The sequence below is a fragment of the Ochlerotatus camptorhynchus genome, unplaced genomic scaffold, assembly GCF_037179485.1.
Source record: "Ochlerotatus camptorhynchus isolate MF236.1 unplaced genomic scaffold, CSIRO-AGI_Acam_v1.1 ptg000162l, whole genome shotgun sequence".
NCBI classification, from domain to species: domain Eukaryota; kingdom Metazoa; phylum Arthropoda; class Insecta; order Diptera; family Culicidae; genus Ochlerotatus; species Ochlerotatus camptorhynchus.
The window spans coordinates 521,510-545,419 of record NW_027040652.1 but is presented as its reverse complement, the minus strand read 5'-3'; the positions used below and the strand labels follow the sequence as shown (position 1 = coordinate 545,419).

Here is a 23,910-nt window from a genome sequence, read left to right as displayed (position 1 = left end):
TGGGTTCAGCATTTTTATGGAGAACCGACCTTCCTAGATACTGAACCATGAAGTTCTTATGGCCATTCCTGAGCTCAGGAAATATTTTTAAAAGTTTCTTGAAATGCTAAGGGGCCAACTTCATTGATATTTCATTTCAAATACCGTTGATTTCAGTGGGAGGAAATTTACCTAAATGTGGTGATCTTGAAATGCCAAAGGACCAACTGCATTGATATTTGACTTCATATACCGGTGATTTTAGTGAGAGAAAATTAACCTAAATATGGTGATCAATATTTGTATGGAGTATAATTCTTTCCTTATAATGGACCTTGAAGAATAGTTCCTGCGGCCATTCCTGAGATCCTGAAATATTTTTCCGAGTTGTCAAGGGACCATCTTCCATGATATTTGATTCCCCCACATCGCTGTTTTCAGTAAGAGGAAATTATCCTTTATGTGGGTTCAACTTTTTCATGGAAAACCGGAAATCCGGAAATATTTTTAGTTTTTTGATATGCTAACGGATCAACTTTATTGATATTTGACTTCAAATACCGGTGATTTCAGTGAGAGGAAATTTATCTAAATGTGGTGATCTATATTTGTATGGAGAGTAGGTCTTCCCCTATACTGAACCTTGAAGAAAAGTTCCTATGACCAGTCCTGGGATCCGCAAATATTTTTCCAAGATTCTTGAAATGTCACCAATTGCAATGATATATAAGGTTAAATACCAGCTATTTCTACACATGGTAATCAACTTATTTTTATGGAGTTCCTCCCTTACCCGATTGTGCAACTTGATTTATATTTCCTGTGACCATTCCTGAGTGCTGGATTTTTTTTTTTCAAAGTTATTGAAATCCCAAGGGACCAAGTTCAATGCCACTTGAAATCAAATACCACTGATTTCAGTGAGAGAAAGTGAATCTGAGATCTAAATCTAGGATAGTTTCTATGACTATTCCGAAGATCCGGAAATATTCTTCAGAGTTTTTTTTAAATGTCAAGGAAGTAAAATAGATCAGCGGGTTGAAATTGATTTCTGGGTTTTCTCGTAGTTTTTGTGATACAATACTTGCTGAAAGACATTAAAATGGGATGTATTCTATCCTCTTGAAACAACAAAAATATTAAACTTTATGAAAAATAATGAGGAATTCAGTGATCAAACACACACCGCAAACCAAATTGACACCGTATTATGGTCCCTATTATATATAATTTGTTAATTATACTTTTGCAATAGGTGTTTCAAATGATGGGGATAATATTGCATTAATTAAACGCAGTAGACAGTCGGACAGGTGCAATTCACCTACAACAGCTGAAATGGACACAAAAACCATGAATAAGGCACTAACAGTACTGCATTGTTCCAAAATACTAAAATGTATTTTGTACATTATTTTGTGGAAGATCCAACTATATACAACACATATATCGTCGAATATGATGATACTTATTGGTACAACAAAATTCTACCCAAGTTAGGGGAAGTGGATGTAATGTTGGCCTAAATGTCCATAATTTGGACCCATACATAAATTCAGCAATTGACTAAATTTTCAATAACCACCAAAAATATCCATTAGTACCGTCCCAATGACGCTTTCATCTAGATAAAATTGATCAATACCAGATTTTTAGCGATGTGCCCAATCTTAGAGCCATAGGCCAACATTAGAGTCATTTCCCCTATATGGTTTACAAATAAGTGGTTCGAAAAGGTTATACTGTGCACAATTAAACCACCAACTCCACTGGTCAATGATTGAGTTGAGTATTTTATCAACGTACTAATATCCATGCTGGTAGGTGAATTTCTTTTAAACAAGTTTTCAAAGGCGTGACTTATTTTTTTCTCGGACAAGATACCGACTTCTTATTGCGAACGACTTATGACATGAAAGTATTTATTCTTCAAACACATGAAAACACATGAAAACACATGAAATGGTACGGTGTAGAATCAGCACAGTGGTTAATGCCACATCAGATGTCCTGTTTAGATGTTTGGCTACTATGAACATCATTGCTTGAATGACTGATTCTTGACCAACTAATGCACTGTAGGAGCACATCAGGATGATGTTGGTTATTTTTCCTTGATATCACAGCTATTTATCAAACCACAGCTTCCATATAATTTGAAGGCTCATAATGTGGTGTTATGGACAAGTAAATCAATGGTTTTCCGCACTGATCCTTCAACGCTCACTGCCCAATTGTTGTTCGTCAAAGCTTCATGGATCGGAACATAATCCCAACAATTGCAATCATAGAAGAACTACACCGTTCAAATATGTATGAAGTAGGCACATATTAACCGTGGACCGTATTTGAAGTATTGTTCTCTATGGATCTTTAAGTTATAACGATTGACCTGATTACAATAATTATAAAATAAATAAATATTTAAAAATGTATTATTCAACTAAGCAAACTCAGCATTTCTTTCAAGAAAAACACAATGGATCAATCTTATGAAATGGTGAATAGTGTAGAAATGAGGTTTTCTTGGGATTCGATTTAAAGCGATATTTTTGATTGTGTCATGTAAATTTTCATCAATGTTAGGGAAACTTGTACGAAATTTTATGTGTAAATGTCACATTTACGCTATTGTTATCTATTCACCAGATTCATACTTCTGTAGCGAACGATTTCCGGCTCTCAACTAAGTGTTCTAAATGCACTGTCACAGTTATTAATTGAAATCTTTCTATGCCAATCAATGCATTCATTTGTATATTGTATGGCAAGCGCAATAATACTCTATGCCCAGGGAAGTCGAGAAAATTTCCTATCCGAAAGATTCCCTCTACTAGACCGAGAATCAATCCTACCGCCATCGAATTAATAATACAGTGCATTTACCGACTAGGCTATCTCAGCTCCCAGGGGAACCAAATTATGTCCCGGAAGGTCTATGTGACCATAGACTTCGAATATGGTCACCATTGTTGGTCACTTAGCATTTCAAGGAACTTGAAAAATATTTCCGGATCCCAGGAATGGCCATTTTCCGTCAAAGTGAAGTATCTAGGAAGGTTGCATCTCCATAAAAATTCTTATGGCTACATTTTGTACTGAAATCAATGGTATTTGATCTCATATATAATTGAAATTGGTCACTTGGCTGTTGGAGAATCTTAGGGACATATTTTCAGTTCACAGAAATGCTCATAGAATACAATAGGTACAGCATCGGGGAAGGTTATCTTTCATATCGGTTAAGGTAGGTTTTTCATGAAAATGCTGAAACCCACAATTAGCTAAATTCCCGTTTACTGGAATTATCCGGTATTTCGATTATATATCTTTAAAGTTAATCGCCTGGAATTTTCCAAACTTGAGAAAATATTAGCGGATCTCATGGATGGCAACAGGAAGTATTCTTCAAAGTGCAGTATCAGAGATTCGCTCCATTTATGTGCATCATATTGATTAGAAATTTACACTACTTTTTCTAGCTGTGCACTGCGGTCTACCCACCGCTTTTCCCGGCGGTTTTAACAAGCCATTCGCTGAAAATCAGAGCGGTTCGTTGAAAACCCGTCAAGAAAAAGCGTCTTCGGGGGAAAGCTGTACAATCATACTCAATTCTTGGATGCACAGGTCTATAATATTTACATTATTTAACTCTGATAATCAGGACTGCAGTACTATTCTTTTCTTCATTAATTTTGTTTGCAATAAGTGAATATCACACAGTTCGAAAAAGTAGTGTACATTTCTGTCACTATGATGCACATAAATGGAGCGTCACATACCATACAAATTCACATTACAGATCGTGTAAATTTATGAGTAATTTCATGAAACATTCTAAATATTGTATGCAACCATCAATCTTTGTAAGCAATATTTCTTGCAAGTTGCTTGTTTACATAAAAAGGAAGTTTACATACTTCAATTTTAGCATGCATGGATATTTACATCACCATTAAAATTCATAATTTTTTTGGTGTGCATGATTAGCTGAGATTTATCAAATAACGTAAATTTATACAATGTTTGCATAGATGAATAACCACCAAACTGAACTAGGAATCGAACCCAGCCGCCTCCAAAATGGAACTATACTAAAACGGACTGAGCTAAGAAAGGCTCCGAAAATTCACGTGTATGTAAATTGCCTTCACAGTTTAAAAAAAGTAGCGTAAATAACCGCACATAAATAGAGTGTGATATATTCTATAAGTTTACATCATAAATCGTGTAAATTTATGAGACATGAAATGAAATATTCCATTTGTTCTATCCAACTGTCCATATTTGTAAGCAACATTTCTTGCAAGTTGCTAGTTTACGTGAAATGGAAGTTTACATGCATGAATGTTTGCATGCATAGATGTTTACATCACCAGTAAAATTCAGAATGTTTTTCTGTGTTTATTTGAATTCATATATTATTGAAGATTATCACGTTTTATTTCACAACACTCGGAAATATATTTCCGGATCTCAAAAATGGCCTTGAAATTATTTTTCAAGGTGCAGTATCAAGAAAGGCCGGTTTCCCATGAAAATCTTCTTCTTATTGTTCGCATTTCAAGCTTATTGCGTGCTCTTCCACAGTTGAGAGTTGCGATGCCTGTACTATTTTTGCATTGTATAATTGAGTAGCAAGTACAATCATACTCTATGCTCAGGGTACTCGATATATTTCCTAACCCAAAAAAACCTAGACCGGACCGAGAATCGAACCCAGTGACGTTCAGGAATGGTCTTACTTTGTAGCTGCGCCTTTACCGACTGAGCAAAGGGAGGCCTACATGAAAATGCTACACCCATATTAAGAATGATTTCCTGTTATTGCAAATAGCGGTATTTGAGCTCAAATATCATTGCAGTTGGTTTCATGGTGTTTAAAGAAACTCAAAAAAAAATATCTGAATCCCAGGAACTATTCGTCAAGGTACAGTATCGGAGAATGCCGGCATTCCATGAACATGCAGAACCCACATTTAGGTTGATTTTATCTTACGGAACACACCAGTATTTGAACTCATACAATTAGCATTGATGTAAGTCCCTTGACATTTCAAAACCTCTGAAAAATATTTCCGGATCTCTGGAATAGTCATAGGTACTATCTTTCAAAGTACAGTATCGGGGAAGACCTATTCACCATGAAAATGCAGAACACACATTTAGATTAACTTCCTCTCACTGAAATCAATGGTATTTGATTTCAAATGTCATTGCACTTGGTCCCTTGGCATTTCAATAACCTTGAAAAAAAACCCAGCACTCAGGAATGGCCACAGGAAATAAAACTTCAAGGTGCACTACCGGGGAAGGGAGGAACTTCATAAAAAATATTGATCACTACTTATTTGATTCCCCTGTGTAGAAATAGCTGGTATATTCAAGAATCTTGGAAAAATATTTGCGGATCCCAGGACTGGTCATAGGAACTTTTCTTCAAGGTTCAGTATAGGGGAAGACCTACTCTCCATACAAATATAGATCACCACATTTAGGTAAATTTCCTCTCACTGAAATCACCGGTATTTGAAGTCAAATATCAATACAGTTGATCCGTTAGCATTTCAAAAAACTAAAAATATTTCCGGAAAAAGTTGAACCCACATAAAGGATAATTTCCTCTTACTGAAAACAGCGATGTGGGGGAATCAAATATCATTGACGATGGTCCCTTGACAACTCGGAAAAATATTTCAGAACCTCAGGAATGGCCGCAGGAACTATTCTTCAAGGTCAATTATAAGGAAAGAATTATACTCCATAAAAATATTGATCACCACATTTAGGTTAATTTTCTCTCACTAAAATCACCGGTATATGAAGTCAAATATAAATGCAGTTGGTCCTTTGGCATTTCAAGATAACCGCATTTAGGTAAATTTCCTCCCACTGAAATCACCGGTATTTGAAATGAAATATCAATGAAGTTGGCCCCTTAGCATTTCAAGAAACTTTTAAAAATATTTCCTGAGCTCAGGAATGGCCATGAGAACTTCATGGTTCAGTATCTAGGAAGGTCGGTTCTCCATAAAAATGCTGAACCCACATTTAGGATAAATTCCTCTTACTGAAAACACCGGTAGTTGAATGAATGAAGATGGTCACTTGGCATTTCGAAAAACTCGTAAAAATATTACCGAATCTAAGGAATGTTCACAGGAACAATTTTTCAAGTATCGGGGAGGTAGCTTCTCCGGGAAAATGCTGAACACCACATGTAGGTATTGAAACCACGGGTTTTTTTTTCTTACATATCACTGGAGTTGGTTACTTGGCGTTCTCGGAAAGCTGGAAAAATATTTTCGGATCTCAGAAATGGTCATAAGCAACATCCTTCAAGGCGCAGTATCGGGGAAGGCCGGTTCAACATAAGAATGCTGACCATCATACTTAAAAGTCTACGTACTCCCGACTGATATGTGTAGAGAGGAGCACATCATGCTGTAGACTGGAACTGATCGATGCGTCGGTCCGGTTTATGAAAATCAAAAATACGAACAACTGTTGCTCATATTCGGTTTTAGTACACGTCATTGCACTGTTTCTGTTCGTACACTACCAAGGATAAGTTCGGGAACACATAAATGAAAAATTAAATTCTACATCACCTAGCCTATCTGACCTTGATGTGGAAATGAAGGATAAAATGATATGATGAATAAATGTTGATGATAATCTTTGTAATTTTTTCGAGTAATGTTGTAAAGTACCTTTACGCTGATGTTAGATAATATGATATCAGGCATAACATTTGATAACGGCAAAAAAGCATTTGTAAACAAACTTTCTAAGGCCCTTTACACGCAAACCAAACTACGCCCACGCAAACAAACAGCATCATCATATAGGGGCCACTATCACCTTCCGAAAGTGGTATTAGTTTGCGTGGGCGTACTTTGGTTCGCGTGTAAAGGGCATAGAAAGATTGTTTACAAATGCTTTTGTGCCGTTATCAAATGTTATGCCTGATATTATGATATTTTGAGAGATATTATGCGAGATACATGATAGTGAAACATCTAGGGAACCCCAAATTTATGAACAGTAGTGTACGCTAAGCTGACGAGGTTCTTCGCGAAGCAAATAAATATTTCTTTCTTCTGAAAGTAGGGATGATCACTTCTCATGAGAATGATATGTATCGTAGTCGCAAGTAATTGTGGCTTTTCATATCTGCCGGAAATTGACTGTTACACTCAGGCATGGAAAATCATTTACATTCATTTCGTGCATTCATTTACATTCATTTGCCCCTAACTTTTTTCATCAACAGAATTCCGCAAAATGATGTATAGAGTTTTTGTAGGTTTTGCTAGTAGCTACAACTTTTGTACATAACTCAAATCCGTTTATCTTATGCATGACGAACCAGAGCGAACAGAAGCCACTACTGTTTTTCAGTGAATGTATTTAACATTCACTGAAAAACAGGAACATGATCTGCCCGCGCTAATTCGTGATGCATAAAAGATACAGATTTGAGTTACGGACAAAAGTTGTAGCTAATAATAAAACCTACTAAAGCTCTATACATCATTTTGTGGAATGCTGTTGATGAAAAAAGTTAGAGGCAAATGAATGTAAATAAATGCATGATTTTTTTTTCCTTTTGTTTGTTTTTTCCGTCGATCTTGTTTTCCGTGCTGAGCACCAATGCTACCGACGCCAGGAAGGCAGCTCCCACACCTGGACCCTACCTTTCGACCCATCAACTCATGAACCGGGGACCAACGGCTTTACTTCCCTTCCGAAGGAAGACGTGAGATGTTATGCCTCAGAACATACCGGCGGTGCCTACTGGGATTGAACCCAGGCCTGCTGGGGTGAGAGGTAATCACGCTTACCACTACACCACCGGCACCGCTGTGGTTACACTATCTATGTAAAGTTGTCGAGGTTTGTCAAACTAACCAAAAACTATTACTATTACTTCTATTACAGATAATACGTCAGTATAATTCGATACTTGCTAAACAACCTTATTTCAGGAGTCTTTTAGTGTAAAAATTATAAATTATAATCATGAATGTCTCAAAATAAAGGTTGCTCTGATTTTTTATATCGGTTAAAAATTAGCGGAAGCGATAATCGCTATCGAAAATGTTCCTAGTGGATTAACTGAAATGTGCCCAACTCTGAACGAAGCATTAACTTTTTACAACAGTTGAGAAATGTTTTCACTTTATCAATAAACGTTACTGTCATTTGCAATAAAGCAATTGCCTATGTTGTAACTAACTGATGCATTTATTTTTTCTGCTGATAACTTAATGCAAAGTTTCAGAATACATCATAGCAAAGTCTTGTCATTATCGGCTGTAATATCGTAATTATTAATTGAATCAGCTCGGTGATTCTTACAACAAGTCACACCGTCAATAGGGACTCTGTCCGCATCGCGGAGCTTTTTGAGGTATTGGCAATTATACCATATGACGTTTTGAATGTGATTCTTAGATACGGAAATCAATAATACCTGCTGTGTAGATTATATAGTCAATATCAAGGTGGGAGGATATTTTGCTTATTGCTTATATTGCTTCCCAAACAATATTTATATGTTTACTCCAAACAAAGAAAACACAAATAACCTAGCTAGTTTCATCGACCTGCAGAGAACACTTTGTCATTCAGGGTGAAATGGAGGATGTAGGGAAAGGCATTTTATTTCTTGATGACCTTTTTCATTATCAACAACTTGAATTATTTTTTGCTAAATATACGACACCACTATTCGCATGCTGCAGTCAGCCGTCGGCAGAAATCATGTGAGCCGAAAGCTCCTCGCGCGTATTCGTGTTTAGTAGTTTTTTTCTTTCCCATGCCTTGTTCGCCATGTACCGGTACAACGGGAAAATGGTATGCATGAAATGAAAATGGAAAAACGATGCGAGGAAAGTCGGAAAATTGTACTTTGGAGTACACCAAAAGATTCCTCACATTCTTACGAATCTTATAGTATATAATTATCTGGTACTTTAGAATAAAGATCACGAGCTATCAGAGGGGGAAGATAGAACATGGTGTCTACATCTATGCAATCACGTGGCCGGAATTGGGTGGTCTTCATGTCGGAAAAACAACCCAGTTTTTTTGTGGGTTGGATTTTCCCAAAAATTTTCCAACTATCATGTTGCCAGAAAGTTATGCTATAACGTAGTGTGCTTCGATTTTTCGATTAGCTTATTTTTCTAGCTCATTTTTGCGGGTTTTCCCAGATGTTCTAAAAAATCCCAGCAAGGGAATAATATCAATAATACTTCCAGACGGGGGCCTTAATCGTTACCCACAGCAAGTCACAGCAACCAGCGATCACGTCGAGCCATGTTTCTGATCAACACCTGAGATCACAAAGTGAAAGGAATGCAAGTCGTTATTCTGTGTTTAATCACTTGGCTGGTACTTTAATCGTATTAAAAGCAACAAGTTGTAAATATTTAGAAACCTCCATTTCGCCAACCTAGGCCACCAGCCATCGCCGCATCGCCCGTAATCGGCAAGATTGCTGGAGCGCGCAAAAAATATTTAAATCGCAATGAATAAAAAAAAATGTACACAACTCAAGCCCACAACAAAGAGCGACAGAGTCTTGAGTCAAATCGAAACAACGAACCAACAAAGTAATTATCGTAATCAAAGTAAAAGGTGATCTTGCATCGTCCCCCGCCGCTCGACCATTCGTTCGCCCTACGTCGCCGAACCTACACGGCTTGCGTTGTCCACTCGACTTCACAATACATAAAATACATGCACGTAAAAAGGCCCAATGCCTCTACTTAAAAAGCGAACGACGGAGAAAGCCCCCATCGGACGAAACGACCTCGACACGGGACGGGACGGACGACGGTCGGGCTAAGAGAAATGCAACTCTGGCTGCTTCTTTGGCTGCTCTTTTATTACTATTATTATTATTATTATCATTCGCTCTGGACAAAGGTAAAACCTCTCAAGGACGTTTGGCCGCGCGCTGGGGGCTGTGATGTGAGACCCCATGCGGTGGTGTGTGGCATGTTAGGCAATCCGAGCGAAATTTCTTCCTCGATCCATGGTATTGGTGTTCGAGTTTGAAGGGGGGACCGGTTGTGCGCGATTCACTCGAACAAGACAAAACTTATGCACACGATCGTCCCATGTATAGTTTGCTTTCTTCTCTCGGCTTTTCGGAAAGCACGCTCGGACGGGGGGATACTGCGAGCACACGCGAACCGCGAGATAAGGCCCAATCAAACAATTATCAAATCGCATTGTTTACATTTATTGGATGATCTAACACCCAACGAGCGATCGATGTATTGACCGGAGCGTAGTATAATGAGGTCTACAGGTCTTTGGCTTGCATTTTGCAGGTTTCCGACAGGGGGGGGTTTGCCATCTAAATAATACAAGCTGGATTTGAAAACACATGTACGGATGACATTACAAAACTATCCGCTTGTTTGCTGCCAACAACAACGTTCAGGCCTTGCGGTTGGAAGCCCGCACGCTCTTCATGACATGCAGAAAATCGAATTTCAAACTGGGAGAAAGTTACTCAACTCATTCGATCCTTGTGGCTTTGTTTTGGAAATCGAAGCTATGCTGATTTACATACTTCATTGACATTGCTGGTGATGTTCTTAAAAGATAAAGCTGGGTTTAGACTAGGCAAGTTAAATGATCAACTCAGTTGAATTCAATTGGCTTGAAAAGTTGAGCCTGGTTCAACATTTTCAATTGAATTCGACTGACTTGATCAATTGACTTGCTCTTTCTAAACCCAGCTTAATAGGCGAATCCAATTGGCAACTCAAAGTTGGCTCCCTTGGAGAATAGTAGAACAAACAATGAAAATGATAATGATTTCAAAATTTTCCACGGGGAGGTATACGAGTGCAATCTTGAAATGCTTTTATTTTGCAAAATCTTGTTGCTGTTACAGCGGTAGAAAAGCTGAAATCCATGCATGCATCTAAAATTCTGAAAACAAGCATTTTTTTCTATTTTATATGTCTATTGAGTAGCCCTTAAGTTTTCAATCGGTATATCTGGCAACGCTGTGGATGATCGACGGAGAATATTGTTCATAATAGATGGATGTCATTCAGATGTCTCTGAAGGAAGTATTTGAGTCAATCGTAGAAATTTATAAGCGGACAAGCGCCTTAATCAATTTGAATAGTTAATTAAATGTTCTCGTTTAGAAAAACCCATACCGAAGCGACCATAGTCTAACCTACCATTTCTTCTTCTCCCTTCCACCCTTTACAGACGAAGACGAAGAAATGCCCCTGGAAGGAGCTGCAGTCCCCAGTTCTTCATCAGCTGCCCCATCAACCGCGGGAGCCACCCCAACCTCTGCCAACCCCACCGGCAAACCCCGCCAGGGTGGATCGCACATCCATCTGTGGCAGTTCCTGAAGGAACTGCTCGCCACCCCGGAGCAGCACCAGAGTGCCATCCGTTGGATGGACCGCACCAAGGGCGTGTTCAAGATCGAAGACTCCGTCCGGGTGGCTCGCCTCTGGGGCCGCCGCAAGAATCGACCGGCCATGAACTACGACAAGCTGTCCCGCTCGATCCGGCAGTACTACAAGAAGGGCATCATGCAGAAGACGGAACGCTCGCAACGGCTGGTGTACCAGTTTTGTCATCCGTATTCGCTGTAAGCCGGGAAGCCAGGCTTCGACGTCGTAAGCGGGGGGAGGGAGGGAGGAGGGGTAGATATTTAAGAGTGTGATGATTTGTAGTGATGCGCGTGCGAGATTGGATCCGTCTGTCTGTCTGTTTGTTTGTTTGTTTACTTTAAGCTATTTTAAGTTATTTACCAACGTGAGAGTGTGAGAAAGTGCATAAATCTCTTTCGGGGGAAAATTATGACCTAATGAGGTGGATGGAAAATTTCCTCCCAAAGAATGATTTTCCCGCGTGAGTATAGCCTATAAGTTCAAACTTAGCAACAACATAAAATCACTCTTTTGTATTATCGCACCAAGATCCGTCTGGCGGCAAGTGGTATTAACTTGTCTCGCGGAAGATAATATTCTTAAAACGATGTGATTTATAACAATAACTGACAAGTCCACAACCGAACCGTCGTAGGTGACTGTGTGCTGCACTTGTTACTAGTTCGTAAGTGAAAGGCCAAGTGCATCCGAGCACTGTCTGTCGGACGGCGGGGAGCAACGTTAGTATGACGAACAACCTCCCCCCAAAGTACACAGTAACAGTTGCCGGGCAGGCCGAAGTCTCTATCGCTAAAGAATCTCAAACTTGTTGTTCAACCGAGAGGCTTACGGAGAGATCGCTCCGGCATGAAACAAGGGTTCGCGCTTATCTTGACGGAATCATCATGAACGGGTTTGATTCGCCCGGAAGGCGGAGAAGGTAATTTCTCTGTTCTTCCGGGGAACTGACCTGACTTCCCGATTGGAGGGAAGTGTGATTCCCGTAAGGAACGCGAATCCAACTGGAGGATCGATCCGAAGCGAACGATATCGAATAGTGTCGTCAGATCTGAACTTTTTTGTAGGTTTTTCGCTGTATTGTTTACCGAGTCATCCAATTCTAACGGTCCTTAAACCTCGCACGATTCAAACGTCGTCGGGGTGGTAAGATAAGGACCGCAGGTTGGGGATCGGTAATTTTGGTCCCATATATCTATGATATATTTTTATTGTAAGTTCTATGAACGATACAATTAAGATGGTATTTAATCCGGAGTAAATACGTCGATTTCCTTCTACTTTTCCTTACTTGATAAGTTTCATGAAAAAAAAATGTAAATAAGCAAACCTGCTAGGCTATCGTTGCAATACAATCCTTAGGTTTTAGGCGATCGCCATCCCTGCAGAATGGTCGATCGAAAGCGTTAGTTTTAGCTTCTTTTTGTTTTTGTTTTTTAGAATGTCAGTCAGAAGTCAGGCCAAAAGTCTTCGATCAGAAACAAGAGCTCACTTTCTCATCGAAGACTTTTTCCATACATTTCTAGCACTTTGTATTACACACATGAACCAATCCAACTGCGTAGGATTATTAAGAAACGGTGGCAGGGTACTATTTTACGAGGTAGATTTATAAACACAAGAGTTTCATGGAGTGCCTAGCTACGTTAAGCACTACCCCCACAACACACACATCAATCAAAAAACAAAATTAACCAATTGTGATCTAAGTGCCTTAATGATATTTTTATAATGTTTTCCACTTAATGTCATTGTCTTAAATCTTTTTTTTTATCGTTAACATAAGTGTATGATCTAATCAGCGCAGGAGTTGTCTAAGCGTACTATTATATACTATTTCAAGTGAACCAAGGTTTCAAAGTGTTTCCAGCTATCATGCTTGGGGCGTTTTAGGTTTAGGTTTTAAGATGGCTAACGCCGAGTTTGCATTGTGTAAGGCAGTCATAATCATCATCATTGTTTAGGTTTATTAATCATGATTAATAGATGTAGTCTAACCGATAACCGAACCATGCTGGTTTTCCGTTGATGGAACGCAAAAGAAATCCTTTGGCAAAAGAGTCTAAGCCCTCATGAGGGAAAGTCTAAAAAAACTCATTCCGCTCAGCTCCATTTAGAATGGGAAAATATCAAAAAATCAAATCACACCAACGGCCACGATCATGCTTGATTACAAGCTGTGACTACTTAGGCTCTGAACCATTTGGTGGATTATTTTAACTTTTGGTTAAAATTTGACAGATGGAAAGTTATCAATTAACCCTGCTATCCGAGCGTGGTTATTTCTGACAGACAAGAAGTTAAATTTTGACGACCGTGGCTCGAAAACCGGTCGATCGACAGCACGGGGATTTTCGAACATAAGAAATAACTTTCGAAATGTCACTTTTAACTACGAGTTAAATTTAACTCGGCAAATGGTTCACAGCCTTAGGCTCTGAACCATTTGGTGGATTATTTTAACTTTTGGTTAAAATTTGACAGATGGAAAGTTATCGATTAACCCTGCTATCCGAGCATGGTTATTTCTGACAGACAAGAAGTTAAATTTTGACAACTGTGGCTCAAAAACCGGTCGATCGACAGCACGGGGATTTTCGAACATAGAAAATAACTTTCGAAATGTCACTTTTAACCACGAGTTAAATTTAACTCGGCAAATGGTTCACAGCCTTAGCTGCGAATATCAAGCTTACAAAAGTCACCAAATACAGTTCTAACCGAACCGTGGTGAGTTTGAGTTTCATGATTTTTGCTTTACATCCGAACGGGACCCGATAGTACCGACACTGCTGGCAGCAGTAGCTTCGTGTCTGCCATCGGTGACGAGTAAATAGAGATAGCAAACTATACTTTCTCTTTCTAAGAAAACGATGTACAACGAATCCATTTTTGTGTCGAATCAACTCTCAGCCACTAGCGGCTCGAGGGGGGAGGGGCAGGGGGGCACGTGCCCCACCCCCTTGTATGGTCACTTAAGACACTTTTTACAACACGGATAGAAATCTTCTTATTCCTTTTGGCAAATTTCTTTTGCTGATTATTCATAAAATGTATAAAACTTACCTTACCAATCAGGCTAAGGCCTTGTTGTCCTCTGCTGTCCGAAGAAGTCGTCTCCACTCTACTCGATCCATGGCCACAGTTCGCTAACCTCGTAGTCTGCGAAGGGTCCGCAGGTCACCTTCTACTTGGTCGATCCACCTTGCCCGCTGCGCGCCTCTTCTTCTTGTTCCTGTTGGGTCGCTTTCTAGAACCATTTTCACTGGGTCGTCGTGCGGCATTCTTACGACGTGCCCAGCCCACCGTAGTCGCCCAATTTTTGCAATGTGGACGATGGATGGTTCTCCCAGCAGCTGGTGCAATTCGTGGTTCATTCGCCTCCTCCACGTTCCGTCATCCATCTGCACTCCACCGTAGATGGTACGCAACACCTTCCGTTCGAAAACACCAAGGGCGCGTTGGTCCTCCACGAGCATAGTCCAGGTCTCGTGGCCGTAAAGGACCACCGGTCTAATCAGCGTCTTGTAGACAGTCAACTTCGTGCGGCGGCGAATTTTATTCGACCGGAGCGTCCTCCGGAGTCCAAAGTAGGCACGATTCCCTGCCATAATGCGTCTTTGTATTTCTCTGCTGGTATCATTTTCGGCGGTCACCAGTGAGCCCAAATACACGAACTCATCGACCACCTCGATTTCGTCACCGTCAATCTGAACTCGGGGTGGGAGGCTAACATTGTCTTCCCTAGAACCTCTTGCTTTCATATATTTTGTCTTTGATGCGTTGATGGCAAGTCCAATCCGTCTAGCTTCAGCCTTCAGTCTGATGTACGTTTCCGCCATCATCTCAAAGTTCCGTGCCATAATGTCAATGTCATCGGCGAAACCAAGGAGCTGGATGGACTTCCTGAATATCGTGCCACTCGTGTCTATCCCAGCTCTTCTGATCACACCTTCTAACGCGATGTTGAACAGCAGACACGAAAGTCCATCACCCTGCCGTAACCCCCTTCGAGATTCAAAGGGACTCGAGAGTGTCCCCGATACTCGAACAACGCACGTCACTCGATCCATCGTCGCCTTGACCAATCGCGTCAGTTTATCCGGAAATCCGTACTCGTGCATAATCTGCCATAGCTGATCTCGATCGATTGTGTCGTATGCGGATTTGAAATCGATGAACAAATGATGTGTGGGCACGTTGTATTCGCGGCATTTCTGCAGAACCTGCCGAATCGCGAAAATTTGGTCCGTGGTAGCGCGGGCACCCATGAATCCCGCCTGGTATTGCCCCACGAACTCTCTTGCATATGGTGACAGACGGCGGCATAGAATTTGGGAGAGTACCTTGTAGGCGGCGCTCAGCAGTGTGATCGCGCGGTAGTTGTAGCAATCCAACTTGTCGCCCTTTTTGTAGATTGGGCATACGACACCTTCCATCCACTCCTCCGGTAATATCTCCTCCTCCCAAATCTTGGCAATTACCCAGTGCAGCGCTCTAGCCAGTGCTTCACCACCGTATTTCAATAGCTCACTTGGTAGTTGATCTACACCAGTTGCTTTGTTGTTCTTCAGCCGACCGATCTCCTCCTCAACTTCTTGAAGATCAGGGGCCGGTAGCCTGTCGTCTTCTGCGCGTGCTCCAAGGTCTGTTGCCGTGCCACCTTCGTTTTCTGCTGCTTCACCGTTGAGGTGCTCGTCATAGTACTGCTTCCACCTCTCAATCACCTCACACTCGTTCGTGAGAAGGTTACCGTCCAAGTCCTTGCACATATCGGCTTGCGGCACGTAGCCTTTGCGCGAACTATTTAGCTTCTCGTAGAACTTCCGTGTGTCGTTTACGCGGTACAGATTTTCCATCGCCTCGCGATCTCGATCTTCCTGCTGACGCTTCTTCCTTCGGAAAACCGAGTTTTGTCTGTTCCGCGCTTGTCTGTATCGCTCCACATTCAATCTCGTGCGGTGTTGCAGCATTCTCGCCCGTGCTGCATTCTTCTCCTCTACTAACAGTTTGCATTCGCCGTCAAACCAGTCATTTCTTCGGTCCGGGATTGCAGTACCTAGTGCCGCTACAGCAGTACTACCTATGGCTGAACGGATGTCCCTCCAGCCATCTTCAAGAGAAGCTGCGCCAAGCTGCTCTTCCGTGGGTAGTGCAACTTCCAGCTGCTGCGCGTAGTCCTGGGCAACTCCGGTGTCCCGTAGTTGCTCAATGTTGGGTCGTGGCGTTCGACTTCGACGTGTGTTATGCACCGTCGAGAGTTTTGAGCGCATGCATACTGCAACTAGGTAGTGGTCCGAATCTATGTTCGCACTGCGGTACGTGCGGACGTTGATAATGTCGGAGAAGAATTTCCCGTCGATTAGAACGTGATCGATTTGGTTTTCTGTGTGTTGGTCAGGTGATCTCCAGGTGGCTTTGTGGATATCCTTGCGGGGGAAAAAGGTACTTCGAACTACCATACCCCGGGAGGCTGCAAAGTTCACGCATCGTTGGCCGTTGTCGTTCGATACGGCATGCAGGCTGTTTGGCCCGATTGCCGGTCTATACATTGCCTCCCGTCCTACCTGAGCGTTCATGTCGCCGATGACGATTTTGACGTCCCGTTGCGAACAGCCGTCGGACACCTGCTCCAGCTGCGCATAGAACGCTTCTTTCTCGTCGTCGGGTCTCCCTTCGTGTGGGCAGTGCACGTTGATGATGCTGTAGTTGAAGAAACGGCCCTTAATCCTCAACTTGCACATCCTCGCGTTGATCGGCTGCCAACCAATCACGCGTTGGCGCATCTTACCCAGCACTACAAAGCCGGTTCCCAGCTCGTTGGTGGTGCCACAGCTCTGGTAGAAAGTAGCCGCTCGATGCCCGCTTTTCCATACCTTTTGTCCCGTCCAGCAAAGTTCCTGCAGTGCTACGACTTCGAAGTTGCGTGGTTGAAGTTCGTCATAGATTAACCTATCGCAACCCGGGAAGCCGAGCGATTTGCAGTTCCATGTTCCGAGTTTCCAATCGTAGTCCTTATTTCGTCGCGTAGGTCTGTGCCGATTGTTCCGATCCGTATTTCTTTCTTCGGTATTTGCAACTTTGTTTTTTTTCCAGGGCGGCTTGTTGGGCCTGCCCCAACCCCCTGTCTCGCCGGGGGACCATCGTGCACAGCTCTGTTTAGAGTCCCACGCTGGCACTAGGACGGTGATCAGCCGCTCCTAACATGGAGAACAGACGCCGTTTTGAGCCGCACCTCCATGGTGAGCAGACGCTCAGGTTTGGTGAAGCATTTCCTCTATCACCGTACTATGGTTACCGCGCCAGTGTTCGCGTCGCACCTCTTCACTTTGCTATTGCCGGACTGGCAACATTGCCCAGGCTACGCCAACCAGCTGTGTCCATGTTTCAGCTGGTAGTCTTTTGTTATCATATGACTCGAGGAGGCGTGAAGTAGGAACTTGTGAGGACCAGGGCTAGGTATTCCGCTCCTTCCAGGTTGTCAACTCACCATTTTGTAGCCCAAAAAAAATAAAATGTATAAGTCAGCTAATAAACAGACGCCTTGCAAAAAGTTAATGAAGATCATGTGTCAAATGAAATGTATAAGCGGTCACACATACCTTTTATGCATTCTTAAAGAACCTATGTGATTTGTCTTATGGAATGTATAAGGCTGATGTTTTGGCAAACATGTGTAGGGACCGGAAAACCATGTCTTATGTCTTTCTGACATTCAAAATGGCGGCTTTCGGTTGGCGAACTATAAAACTTGGAAATTCTGTCGAATACCCCACTATATAGATATTTTTGGAGTTGGGCAGACGTGTGAGAACCGGAAATTGATGTCTGAGTCCGTTTTTAAATTCAAGATGGCAGCTTCCGGTTGGAGAAAAACCTGAAAATTCGGTCAAATACTCTACAATATGGGTATTTTTGGAATCGGGGTGACGTGTAGAGTCCGTAAATACATATCGGACGCCTTTTTGAAATCCAAATGGGAGTTTACAGGTAGAGGAAAATATAAAAATACTGTCAAATATCCCTCAATATGATTATTTTTGGAATTGTGTTGATGTGTAGAGACCGGAAATTCATGTCTGAGGCTATGTTTAAATCCATGATGGTGGGTACCGGTAGAAGAAAAACTTGGAAACACTGTCAAATACACCACAATATGGGTACACACTTAGAAAATAATACCGAAGTCGGTTTAATTTTCTACCGAACTACATCGGTTACCAACAACGAACCGAAGAATTCGTGTAAAAATATGTTTTTAGGCGTATTTTCCGAGTCAAACCCAAATTTCGGTTGAATTTGACAGATAGGAATGAAGACTGAACCGAAAAGTACGGTAAAGTAGCGATATTTACCAGTTCGGTACTTGAAAACCGAGAAAACTCAGTAAACTGAACCGAATATTCGCTAAACTTTCTCAAACGTCAAACTCACAACTTCGGTTCAACTTCACGACGGAAATTTTAACCGAAACTCGGTTTTCAGCTAAACCAAATATCGTCAGCCATTTTTTTCTCGCGGGTGCGCGTTGTGTTTTTTTTCGCAAGACGTGTTTTTTTGTTAGTGTCACACGGTGAATTGATTTGAAAATGGAAAAACTTCTGGAGGAACTGCATGTTTGATTGAATTCCATGTAGGAGGCATTATCACGACGTGTGAGAAGTTTTTTGTTTCCCTCAAGGGGGTTAACCCTCTCTTTCCTCCCGCACAGGTGAGCCATAATTTTCCGGTTCGTCTCAAGTTTATTGTCAATAGTTAGTACATACAAAGCATATTTATGCATTAAAACAACATCTGACAAATATAATATAAATCATGCATCTCATTAAAAAAAAAACTAGTTTTATTTCTGATTCGAAACATCGTAAGTTTTTGGATTTGAGCGCTGTCAAAAAGAACCGAATTCCGTGATTGCAACCGGTGAGTCGGTTTGTTTGACAGCGTTCGGTAATACTTGGGTAAACCGATGTTCGGTTATTCCTGCTTGAATTGACTTTTTGTCAACCGAGTTTTTTCGGTTAGTTTGACAGGTTGTGGGAAAAGAAACTTTAACGAACACTCGGTTGTTTCTTTTTGAACCGAACAGACTACCGAGCGTTCAGCAGATAAAAACTCGGTTGAAATTGAACCGAGTTCGGTACTATTTTTTAAGTGTGTATTTTTGGAATCGAGGTGACGTGTAGAGCCCGGAAAGCAATGTCTGACGCCTTTTTGAAATCCAATTTGATGGCTTCCGAATACAGAAAAATAGAAAAATACGGATGGGTTTTCCGTTCATACACGTCACTCCGATTCCAAAAATACCCATATTTAGCCCTCAATTGGATAGAATTCCCAAGTTTTCTCGGACAGAAACCACCATATTGAATTCAAAATGTCTCTACACATCACCACAAGCAAAAATATCCATATTGAGGGGTATTTGATAGTATTTTTAATTTTTTCTGTAACTTGAATTTCAAAAAAAAAGGCGTGAGACATCGATTTCCGGTCCCAACACGTCCTGAAATACTCATAAGGCGGTGTATTTGACAGAATATCCCAGTTTTAATTTAACCGGAAGCCGCCATCTTGGATATCAAAATGGCGCCGGGCTTGGATTTCCGGTCGATATACGACACCCCGTTTCCAAAAATACCCATAGTAAGGGGTATTTGACAGAATTTCCAAGTTTTCTCCAACCGAAGCCGCCATATTGAATTTCAAAACGGCCTCATACATCTATTTCCGGTCCCTACACGTCATCAAGACTCCAAAAATACCCATTTTGTGGGTAATTTGGCAGTACTTCCCAGCTTTTCTCTAACCGGAGGCTGGCATATTGAATTCAAAATGGTGTCAGACATGGGTTTCCAGTCCTTACACTTCACCAAGATTCCGAAAATACCTATATTGAGAGGTATTTGACATATTTTTTTAGTTTTTCTCCAACCGGAAGCCACCATCTTGAATTTAAAAATGGCCGCAGAAATCGATTTCCGGCCCTTACACGTCACCCGACTTCAAAAGTACCAATATTGTGGGATATTTGACAAAATTTCCAAGCTTTTCTCCAACCGGAAGCCGCCATATTGAATTTCAAAAAGACTTCAGACATCTATTTCCGGTCGAACCACGTCACCAAGATTCCAAAATACCCATATTGTGGGTAAGTTGGCAGTTTTTCCCAGTTTTTCTCTAACCGGAAGTCGCCATATTGAATTTCAAAAAGGCGTCAGCCATTGATGTCCGGTTCCTACACGTCACCCCGATTCCAAAAATACCAATATTGTGGGTAATTTTGCAGTATTTCCAAGTTTGTCTTTAACCGAAGGCTGGCATATTGAATTTCAAAATGGTGTCAGACATGGGTTTCAAGTCCCTACACATTACCATGATTCCAAAAATACCCATATTGAGAGGAATTTGACAGAATTTCCAGGTTTTTCTCTACCCGGAAGCCGCCATATTGAATTTTAAAATGGCCTCAGACATCGATGTCCGGTCCTTAGACGTCACCCCGACTCTAAAAATACCAATATTGTGAGGTAATTGACAGAATTTTCAAGTTTTTCTCTAGCCCGAAGCCGACATCATGAATTTCAAAACGGCCTTGTATATCGATTTCAGGTTCCTACACGTCATCAAGACTCCAAAAATACCCATATTATGGGTAATTTGGCAGTATTTCCTAGCTTTTATCCAACCGGAAGCTGGCATCTTGAATTTAAAATGGTGTCAGACATCTATTTCCGATCCCTACACGTTACCAAGATTCCAAAAATACCCATATAGACGAGTGCACGGATGGATTTGAGTTCACTCACTTGACAAAAAGTGACACAACAGCGGGGCCCTGTTTACTAAAAATGAACACATGAATAATACTCACGTAACATTTGAAACCGGCCTATCAACTTTCGTACACAAAACTTGTTAAGCCTTTTTCGCGCGAAGCGAATACGCCCACGCAAACTAACAACACCATCGGGTAGGGGAAATTATCCCCTTCCCGATAGTGCTCTTGGTTTGCGTGGACGTACTTCGGTTCTCGTGGAAAGGACCTAGCAAATTATTTACAAAAGTTGATAGGCCCTTTTCAAATGTTACGCGAGCATTATTCATGTGTTCATTTTTAGTAAACAGGGCCCCGCTGTTGTGTCAAATTTTTTTCAGTAGATGAACAAAAGTTCACCCGTGCACTCGTCTATTGTGGGTAATTTGGCAGTTTTTCTCTAACCGGAAGTCACCATATTAATTTTGAAAAAGGCCTCAGACATCGATTTACGGTCCTTACACGTCACCCCGACTCCAAAAATACCAATGTTGTGGTATATTTGACAAAAATTCCGAGTTTTTCTCCAACCGGAAGCCATATAGAATTTGAAAAAGGCGTCAGACACAGGTTTCCGGTCCCTACACGTCATCAAGATTCCAAAAATATCCACATTGAGATGTTTTTCACAGAATCCCCAAGGTTTTTCTCCTCCCGGAAGCTTGAAAAAGGCGTCAGACATGGTTTTCCGGTTCCTACACGTCACCAAGATTTAAAAAAATACCCAATATTGTGAGTGATTTGGTAGTATTTCCCTAACCGGAAGCCGCCATCTTAAATTTCAAAACGGCCCCAGACATCGATGTCCGGTCCGTGCACGTCACCCCGATACCACAAATACCCATATTGTGGGGTATTTGATAATATTTTCAAAAAACTTTTTTATGAAATTAATCCCAAGCAATGGGTTTTTGTTACGTCTGGTTTGATTTACGAACCGTCGCGCCGGTTTGGTTCGTAAATGAAGGTTCCAGTGTATTAATAATTAAAAAAAAACACGATCGGAAAAAAAAAATCTTCGCTGCAATCGAAAACAACAAACAGCAAAAACTGAAAGGGTCTAGCACAGACCAAACATGATACCACGGCCTTTCTTCTGAGGCACACACACTGTTCAAATCCCAGCGAAAAGGCATCGATGAGATGCTAGATCCGAAGCTAGCAGGTTCTCCAATGAATTGAATGTATTTTAAAGCTTGAATCGACAGTGAGCATTCATAAGGGCGTATACGCGATGATCGATTCTCTTCATCGATTTTCTCTTTGCATTGCTACAGCTAAGCGAAACAATTTTCTAGAATTCGTTCAATGCAGAGTTGTAACAGGTTGTATTGGCTATCAAAAGCAACAGCAAACGCACCGAGAAATGTTATTTCTAGCGAGTTATTAACAAAAAAGAAAATCGACGAAGAGAATCGATCATCGCGTTTACGCCCTTATGCATGCTCACTGTCGGAATCATTTAATCAGGGTTATTCTGCGCGGCGTGTGAAGCAAACCCCACACGCATCAATATATTGACGCGAAGGGGAATTATTGACAATAATATTGATGGTGTGAATTCAGAAATATTGTCAATCTTGATATATTGACGTCAATATAGCATGTATTGACAATACGATTATTGTCAATAAAAGCAATCGTGTAGGGTTCACTTGAGGTGAGACGACAATTCGACAGTGAGCATTCATAAGGGCGTATACGCGATGATCGATTCTCTTCATCGATTTTCTCTTTTCTTAATAACTCGCTAGATTTAACGTTTGTTGTTGATTTTGAAAGCCAATACAACCTATTACAACTCTACATTGAACAAATTCTACAAAATTGTTTCGCTTAGCTGTAGCAATGCAAAGAGAAAAACGATGAAGAGAATCGATCATCGCGTATACGCCCTTATGCATGCTCACTGTCGAATTGTCACCTCGCAGTCACATGACTTTCCTCACTCGATTCCAGCAGTCGATTCGGGTGACGTGAGAGGTTCATTTGTAGGTGAGTGAGAAAATGAACCGCAAAAGACACGGTGTTCATTCGCAGAAATGTCAGTTTGTCTTGTTTTTCAAAAAGGATCTTCGCAGTTTTTATCGGTTTATTTATCAGTTTAATTGCTGGTTTTTAATGCATTCTAAAAAACGAACCCATTATTGGTCCATAGGTTTATGCTATGCACGGCAGTCCTAGAAAGATCCGGATTGATGGTTTCCAAGTAGCCCTGAAGACTTCCGATCAACTTGTCACCGGCAGATCATAACTTGACGCGAAGGGAGACCAGTGCAATATCCAATCAATATGATAGTGCAATATCCAATCAGATATGGGATATAAAAAAATAAGATCTAGTACATGATCTAATACCATCGGTATTGCTCAGACTGGTCCCGGTGCACATGGAGATAATTCCGGATTGACGGTTTCCATAACGCAGCTGCCTGTTCTGAAGACATCTTTATGCTTCTAATTTGGTGAAACATCTAAGGAAATTTCGTGCATATTATTCATGAAGTTCCAATAGGTAGTCTGTGGAGTTGATGGTGCTGATTCCCTGCATGAGACGAGCAAGACGAGGCATAAGAGCAGTAGGGAGCTTATTGTGTTGTGAAATATAAATTCGACAGTGAGCATGCATAAGGGCCTATACGCGATGATCGATTCTCTTCATCGATTTTCTCT

At 41.2% G+C, this 23,910-nt stretch overlaps 1 protein-coding gene across 1 annotated transcript in view; it reads left to right on the top strand.

Moving 5' to 3' along the window:
* The window catches only part of Ets98B (DNA-binding protein Ets98B), a 95,243-nt gene extending 83,616 nt beyond the window's left edge, over window positions 1-11,627 (top strand). The window contains exon 5 of the mRNA XM_065222261.1: window positions 11,230-11,627. Within this exon, the coding sequence (XP_065078333.1) occupies window positions 11,230-11,627 (398 nt within the window). The remainder of the gene's footprint in view (window positions 1-11,229) is intronic.
* Window positions 11,628-23,910: the final 12,283 nt, after the last annotated feature.